Source organism: Brassica rapa, unplaced genomic scaffold, assembly GCF_000309985.2.
Source record: "Brassica rapa cultivar Chiifu-401-42 unplaced genomic scaffold, CAAS_Brap_v3.01 Scaffold0664, whole genome shotgun sequence".
NCBI classification, from domain to species: domain Eukaryota; kingdom Viridiplantae; phylum Streptophyta; class Magnoliopsida; order Brassicales; family Brassicaceae; genus Brassica; species Brassica rapa.
This window is the reverse complement of record NW_022610604.1, coordinates 26,912-35,786: the sequence shown is the minus strand read 5'-3', so window position 1 is coordinate 35,786 and position 8,875 is coordinate 26,912. Positions and strand designations below refer to the sequence as shown.

The 8,875-nt window shown below is 44.3% G+C and overlaps 1 protein-coding gene across 1 annotated transcript; it reads left to right on the top strand.

Annotated features, from left to right (window-relative positions):
* The first annotated feature begins 1,060 nt into the window (after positions 1-1,060).
* On the top strand, positions 1,061-4,035 carry LOC117130708. The gene is made up of 5 exons (XM_033283425.1): positions 1,061-2,261; positions 2,685-2,791; positions 3,045-3,241; positions 3,541-3,901; positions 4,015-4,035. Exons 1-5 carry the CDS (start codon positions 1,061-1,063, stop codon positions 4,033-4,035), a joined length of 1,887 nt encoding a protein of 628 aa, XP_033139316.1.
* Positions 4,036-8,875: the final 4,840 nt, after the last annotated feature.

The following is an 8,875-nucleotide window of genomic DNA, read 5'->3' as shown; positions in this document are numbered from 1 at the left end:
TGGACTGTCTAATCTTCAGATGCGAGCTTTGAATGATTCTTTTTCTAATCTTATAAACACAGGTCTAGAGCAGATCCATCAAAGGCTTGACGAACTTCAAGTAAGCCAATCCCATCCTAGATTGGGAACAAGAACCAATCAGCCGTGAAGGAACACCCGGTCAGATGATGAGTTTCCTGATGAGGACGCCCAAGAGGACGAGGTCAGAATCGCTTACCGGCCAAGAAGAGGTCATAGAACTCGAAACCCAGGTGATGTCAATCCATTTGCTAGAAACAATCATACTGATGATAGCTTGAACGGATTGAAATTAAAAATTCCACCTTTTGATGGTAAAAACGGCCCTGATGCTTTTCTAGAGTGGGAAAGAAAAATTGAGCATGTCTTTGATTGTCAAAACTATTCTCAACTTAGAAAAGTAAGGCTTGCTGCCACTGAATTCTCTGGCTATGCTATTAACTGGTATGATCAAGTGTTGACCCACAGGAGGAGAACAGGTGAACGGCCGATTGAGACATGGGATGAGCTTACCTTGTTGATGAGGAAACGATTCGTGCCAACCCATTATCACCGCGACCTCCACCAGAAGCTAAGACGTTTGCTTCAAGGAACCAAATCTGTGGAAGACAATTATCAAGAGATGGAAGTTTTGATGACCAAAACGGACACGGATGAACCTTTGGACGCCACTATGGCTCGCTTTCTTTCAGGCCTCAACCGTGACATCCAAGATCATATGGAGCTTCAAGAGTATGGAAGTGTGGAACAGATGCTACACAAAGCCATCTTGATCGAGCAACAACTTTAGAGAAGGAGTTTCTCAAAACCGGCCACTACTTCTAAGCCGGCCTACTCTCCTAAACCGGCCTATGCTCCTAAGCCAAGCTATCAAGACAAAGGTAAGTCGCCTATCACAACACATACTGCCTTTAAAACTGATGTTTCCACTCGTGATGACAAAGGAAAAGCAGTAGACGCCTCAAGCCGAGCAAGAGACATTAGGTGTTTCAAATGTCAAGGGCTAGGACATTATGCCAAGAACTGTCCAAACCAGCGTGTGATGATTCTCTTGGAGAATGGTGAAGTTGAGTCCGAGGATGAACAAGAAGACAAGGAGGATCTTGGTCCTATCTTTGATGAGGAAGAGGAGTCCTTTGACTACCCACATCACGGACCATTGCTTGTTGCTAGGAAGGCTTGGGACGATCCTATCTTCGATGAGACGGACGGCCACGCGAACGGCCACACAGACAACGACCTCGACCCAATCTTTGATCCAGATTCTGAACCGATCTTTGATGAGGAAGATAGCTTTGACTACCCAGCTCACGGACCACTACTGGTCACTAGACGTTCCTTGAGTGTTCAGCCCAAAACCAATGAAAAGGAACAAAGGGAGAATCTCTTTCATTCTCGTTGTTTAATCTCTGAAAAAGTTTGTTCTTTAATCATTGATGGTGGGAGTTGTACTAATGTTGCTACTGATATTCTTGTTAGGAAACTAGGTCTAGCTACTCGACCTCTTTCTCGTCCTTTCAGGTTGGAATGGCTCAATGAAACTGGTGAACAGTATGTTAAGGAGCAAGTCACGATCCCTCACACCATTGGACGTTATGAAGACGAGGTTGTGTGCAACGTTCTCCCCATGGATGCTTGTCACGTCCTGTTAGGACGTCCATGGCAGTTTGACAAAAGGACCGTCCATGATGGATACACAAACCGACACTCCTTTGACCATAAAGGAAAGAAGATCACGCTTGTACCTCTCTCGCCTTTGGAGGTCCATCAAGACCAGCTCCAACTCAAAAAGAATCGTGAACAAGAGTCCAAACCGGACAAACCTGAATCTTCAATCTGGAACTCCAACTTCTTTATCAAACAAAGTCAGGTTAAGAAGTCTCTTTACTCTCAAAAGCCTTTTCTTCTACTCGTGTATAAAGAATCTCTGATGGCTTCTACTTCTTCTAACCTTGCACCGGAAGTTCCGAGTGATTTGCTAGATGTCTTGCAGGAGTTTTCTGATGTCTTTCCAGATGAGAACCCAAAGGGTTTGCCACCAGTGCGTGGAATTGAACATCAGATTGACTTTGTTCCGGGTGCATCTCTACCTAACCGGCCAGCTTCAGAACCAATCCGGTGGAGACCAAGGAACTTGAGAAACAAATTGGAGACCTTATGGAGAAAGGTTACATCAGGGAAAGCCTCAGTCCTTGTGCCGTACCAGTTCTACTTGTCCCAAAAAAGGATGGATCATGGCGCATGTGTGTGGACTGCCTTGCCATCAACAACATTACGGTAAAGTATAGGCATCCCATTCCTAGACTAGACAACATGTTTGATGAACTTTACGGCTCATGTGTCTTTTCTAAGATAGATTTGAAAAGTGGCTATCACCAAATCCGAATGAAAGAAGGTGATGAATAAAACTGCATTTAAAACCAAGCTAGGATTGTATGAATGGTTAGTCATGCCATTTGGTCTTACTAATGCACCTAGCACTTTCATACAATTGATGAACCATATCTTGAGAGCATTCATTGGTCATTTTGTGGTAGTTTACTTTGATGATATTCTTATCTACAGCAAGAACATGGATGAACATAATAAACACTTGAAATCTGTCCTTGAAGTTCTTAGAAAGGAACATTTGTTTGCTAACCTTGGAAAGTTTTCTTTTGGCACAGATCATGTGGTTTTCTTAGGTTTCGTTGTAGGTGCTGAAGGACTCCGAGTGGACGAGGAGAAATTCAAAGCCATCCGAGACTGGCCAATTCCAACAAACGTGAGTGAGGTAAGGAGCTTCCATGGCCTTGCCGGATTCTATCGACGGTTTGTCCAAGACTTCAGTACCATAGCGGCTCCCTTGACCGATGTCATTAAAAAGAATGTTGGGTTCAAATGGGAACAAGCTCAAGAGGAAGCTTTCCAAATCCTAAAAGGGAAGTTGACTAACGCCCCTTTACTTGTTCTTCCTGATTTTTTCTAAAACGTTTGAGATCGAATGTGATGCCTCGGGTGTTGGTATTGGTGCAGTTTTGATGCAGGATAGGAATCCCATTGCTTATTTCAGTGAGAAGCTTAGTGGCTCCACACTCAACTACCCAACTTATGATCAAGAGCTGTATGCTCTGGTGAGAGCCCTTCAAACGTGGCAACACTATCTTTGGCCTAAGGAATTCGTTATCCACACGGATCATCAGTCCCTGAAACACCTTAAGGGCCAACAGAAGCTGAACAAGAGGCATGCCCGCTGGGTTGAGTTCATTGAGACATTTCCTTATGTCATCAAATACAAGCAAGGTAAGGAAAACGTTGTGGCTGATGCTTTGTCCCGAAGGTATACTCTTCTTTCAGCCCTTGAAACAAACTTCTTGGTTTTGAATTTATCAAAGACTTGTATGCTTCTGATCCGGATCTTAAAGATATTTTCAACAAGTGTTCCCGAGTGGCTTATGGTAAATACTATCAGAATTCTGGTTTTCTTTTCTATGATAACCATTTGTGTGTGCCCCAATGTTCTTTGAGGGAGTCGTTTTTCAGGGAATCTCATGGAGGAGGTCTTATGGGACACTTTGGAATCAAGAAGACATACAAGGCCATGTCTGATCATTTCTATTGGCCTAGTTTGATGAAGGACGTTGAGAGAATTTGTGGCCGATGTGTGGTGTGCAAGAAGTCCAAAGCCAAAGCATCCAGTCACGGTTTGTACTCGGCCTTACCCATTCCTTCTCATCCTTGGATTGATATTTCTATGGATTTTGTTCTTGGTTTGCCTAGAACTAAGAATGGCCGAGACTCTATCTTTGTGGTTGTAGATAGATTTTCGAAAATGGCTCACTTTATTCCTTGCCATAAAACTGATGATGCTGTACAAGTTGCTGATCTGTTCTTTAGGGAAATTGTGAGATTGCATGGAATGCCTAAGACCATTGTTTCTGATCGTGATGCTAAGTTTCTTAGTTATTTTTGGAAAACTTTGTGGTCTAAGTTAGGAACGAGATTGATGTTTTCCAGAATTTGTCATCCGCAAACTGATGGTCAAACTGAAGTTGTTAATAGAAATTTGTCTGCTTTGCTTAGATCTTTGGTCAAGAAAAATCTTAAGTCTTGGGAAGATTGCTTGCCTCATGTTGAGTTTGCTTATAATCATGCTGTGCATTCAGCTAAAAAGTTCTCTCCTTTTGAAGTTGTTTATGGTTTTAACCCCTTATCTCCACTTGATCTTTTACCTTTTCCTTTGAGTGAAAGAGTTAGTACAGATGGTAAAAGAAGGGCGGACACTATCAAGAAGCTTCATGAACAAGTTCGAGTCAACATTGAAATGAAAACCGAGGGTTACAAAAGATATGCCAACAAGAAGCAAAAGGAGTTGGTTTGTGTTCATTTGAGGAAGGAACGATTTCCGGAAGAAAGGAAGTCCAAACTGGTAACAAAAAAAGGTCTCTCTTCCGTCAAAACACTTAGGCAGTATATAATCTACTAGGTTAAAAACTCGTCAGGGCATTTTCGTAATTTGGCTTGGCCTTGGGTTTTAAGTCTGCTGAATCCAAAATGTCGCGTGTCTGATGTCTCGACATCGATCGATGGTACTTGTGTACATCGATCGATATTAATCTTCATCTGTCGAGGCATCTCCTGGTGTCGATCGATAGCACTGATGCGCATCGATCGATTGTTCTTTCTCTTGTTGACCTCTATGTGGTCAGCTCGGGTGAAATGTCCTTTCAGCTCCGAAATGCTCCAAAGTCATAGCTTTACTCCGAAATGCACCTGAACCTGAAAACATACCTAGAAGAGTAGAAAACATAGAGATATATATATATATAGTAAAACACCTATATACCATGGATGAAAACGGGTCAAATCCAAGGTATATCAACTCCCCCAGACTTACCCTTTTGCTTGTCCTCAAGCAAAACATACAGGCAGTCTCTCTGAAAGAGGTTTGAAAATATTAGGGACTTAAGATTTTAAAGCAAGAAATCTTATCCTCAACAATTTTGCAACCACATTTAAAAAGTCCTAATCACGGAAGCACACTATGCAATATCCTAGCTTAGCAACCATTTCTAACATAACACAACTCATCAATTCACGTCTGACATCCCCTCTACTGTATAAATATAAAGTAAATGCTTTACCTTGGGAGTATCGATCATAGGATGCAAGGATTTCAGACAAGTATCTGGATCTGCAAGTAAAAGTTAGTTCCTAGTTTCTCTCTATCTAATTTTCTCTCTTGAGTCAAAGTTTGCTTCCACTGCAGGATCAGTGACCAAGATTGGACAGGCTTCCATGAATCAAAACTTAATGGTGGTTGCCACCAAGTTCTTGTTGGGGTCAAAAACGGTTGCGACAAATTTAACATTCAAAACGTCCGAGGAAGAAAATAAGAAATTCCCCGATGAATACTTTTCGAAATAGATTCTCTCTTACGAAAAAGCTTTACGGAAGAAAGAATCGAGAAGTCCGACGGAAGCTCAACACAGGTCGTGGCCACTTCCGAGCGTCCATCCCGCTCGGTCGCTACGTAGCGACCAAGCTCGAGCCAAAGCTCGGTCGCTATGTAGCGACCGGGCTTGAGCCAAAGTTCGGTCGTTGCGTAGCGATCTAGCTCTTCCGAACATCGATATGACACCAGTCCATGCATTCTCGTCAAACCTTCAAAAGCTATCACCCGAAGACTGTAGCAAGCTCAGTTCATGCTTTCCGCTATTCTAGATCATCGATCGGACTTTGCGAATTAAAAACCGCGGAAAGTTCGTTCTTTATCGAAAGAACTCGTAGTAAACGTGTCGAGTCGGAAGACGGCCCAAAGGGACCTAAAACACGACTCGAGGCCCATCCTACGATTTCTTAACCAAAAGCCCGTAAACCACAGCACGGTTTACGCTTGGTCCACAAGGAAGGATAAATGTTAAGTTTCCGCGGATAAATACGAAAGTTTTGAAGATAATTGTGAAGATCGGGAAAAAATGAATATCTCCATTTTTATGCTATGACGGCTTAAGGGCAGAAGAGTAAAAGCGTAAACCGACCTTGGAGCTAGTATAGAAGGAGTCCAAGGCGAGGAGCATGGGGGAGAACTTTTTCAGAGCAAACTTAACACTTAGAGCAATTTAGGCATTTTTCCGTTTTTGTTATTTCGAGCTGTGACTCAATTAGGTTTAGCCGTCTTAGGGTTGCTAGAACTAGGAATCTCGCCGACAGCTCTCGAGCCCAGGCCTATACCTTGTTGTAAACGCTCATACGCAAATTCGGAAATAAGATCTTCTTTGCTCTCTTTTTCGATTTCCTATACTTTATCGTTGTTATTCTCGTGTTCTGATTGCTTGACGTGTGGTAATTAGCAGATATCTGGGTCCTCTGGGAAATTAGAGTTTTCCTAGTTTCCTTATTTAAACGGAAATCGACAGTGCGAATTTTGGTTCCCACAGTTTGGCGCTAGAAGGAGGTAACATACGGATTAATCTAACCCGCAAAAGCCACCCAACGATCAGGAACGGTATGCAAGATTCGACGTGCGCAAACGTCATCTCACTCAAGGGGGGATCAACGATCGATCGAGCCAAACCTCGAAACGATCTCCTTGTTATCGAGTTGACGATTAGAGATATCGACGTCGCTAGGGTACTAATCGATACCGGAAGTTTGGCCGATATCATCTTCAAAGACACTCTCGAAAAGATGGGGATCAATCAATCCAAAGTCACGAAATGCCCAAGCCCACTGCTGGGACTTTCGGGGTAAACAACCATTGCCTATGGATCGATTAATCTCGCTGTCAAAGCCGGAACCGTGACGAACGTCACAGAGTTCCTAGTCGTTGACCGTCCCGCATCTTACAACGTTATCATGGGAACGCCATGGCTGAACGCCATGCGCGCAATCCCATCAACGTACCATCTTTGCCTCAAGTTCCCGACCCCTAACGGGTCGAGGTAATATGGGGAAATCCGAGAGTTTCACAGGTTTGTTTCACCGCAGAACTAAAACGAAAGAGACCGATTCTCGAGATCACTCCTAGAAAAGTGAAGAAAAAGACCTCCAGCAAAGATACGCGAGGTCAGGATTCAGCGGAACTTTTCTGGCAGTCTCGCGGCATCGCAGCACGAGACGAAAAACGCGAGCCAACTTGCAAACCCGTGGTAACGATCTGTCTCGATGAAGCCTTCCCGGAACGCTGCGTTGAGATTGAAGCCAATCTCCGCGAGCCTTTAAGGACAGAACTCGTAGCTTGTCTTAAAAAGAACCTCAATACTTTCGCTTGGGCTGCGGAAGATATGCCGGGAATCGACATTAATATAACATGTCACGAGCTGAATATCGATCCAGCATTCAAACCCGAACGTGCTGCTGCAGTAAACGATGAGGTCGAAAAATTGCATAAGGTTGGGTCGATAACAGAAGTAAGATACCCAGACTGGCCCGCCAACCCCGTAGCAGTCAAAAAGAAGAACGGGAAGTGGCGAGTTTGCGTGGATTTTACCGACCTAAACAAAGCATGTCCAAAGGATAGCTTCCCTCTACCACATATCGATCGATTGGTAGAAGCAACAGCGGGCAATGAACTTTTATCCTTCATGGATGCCTTCTCAGGTTATAATCAAATTAGGATGAATCCCGACGATCGCGAGAAGACTGCGTTCATTACCGATCGCGGAACTTATTGCTATAAGGTAATGTCCTTCAGCCTCAAAAACGCCGGCGCAACTTACCAACGACTCGTAAACCGAATGTTCTCCAAACAACTCGGAAAAATGATGGAGGTTTATATCGACGACATGCTCGTCAAATCCCTCAAAGCAAAAGATCACATGTCACATCTCGAAGAGTGTTTTGCGCAATTAAATTCCCATAACATGAAGCTCAACCCGACAAAATGTAGATTCGCCGTGGCGTTAGGGGAATTCCTCGGCTACTTGGTCACATATCGCGGCATCGAAGCAAATCCAAAACAGATCAACGCACTAATCGAGATGGCTTCTCCAAAGAATAAGCGGGAAGTCCAGAGGTTGACCGGCAGGATCGCAGCGCTTAACCGATTTATTTCACGATCAACAGACAAGTGCCTACCTTTCAACGATGTCCTGCGAGGAAATAAAAAATTCGAATGGTCGGAAGAGTGCGAAAACGCCGTCCAACAGCTGAAGGGTTATTTAGCTACTCCTCCAGTCCTCGCAAAACCCGTGGAAGGGGAGCCTTTATTCTTATACATCGCTGTGTCAGCAACGGCCGTAAGTGGAGTCCTGATCAGGCAAGAACGCGGGGAGTAGAAACCTATTTTCTACATAAGCAAAACCTTGCTAGATGCCGAATCTAGGTACGCATTGATGGAAAAATTGGCATGCGCGGTCGTAACATCGGCCCGAAAACTAAGACCATATTTCCAATCCCACACAATCGTCATCCTCACGACATTTCCCCTACGGACAATTTTGCATAGCCCAAGTCAATCGGGCCGACTGGCCAAGTGGGCAGTCGAGTTGAGCGAGTACGACATCGAGTATCGACCAAGGACGAGCGCAAAGTCAGAAGTGCTCGCAGACTTCTTGGTCGAACTTCCAACGGGAACAATAACCAATGAGGAACCAAATTCCACCTGGCTCCTCCACGCCGACGGATCCTCATCCAAGCAGGGATCGGGTATCGGAATCCGTCTCACATCTCCAACGAGAGAGATCTTGGAACAATCGTTCAGGCTGGAATTCCACGCCTCGAACAACGAGGCCGAATACGAAGCACTAATCGCAGGACTGCGTTTGGCTCACGGCTTAAAAATACGTAATCTCCACGCTTACTGCGACTCCCAGTTAGTGGCCAGTCAATTCAGCGGAGAGTACGAAGCCAGAGACGCACGGATGGATGCGTACCT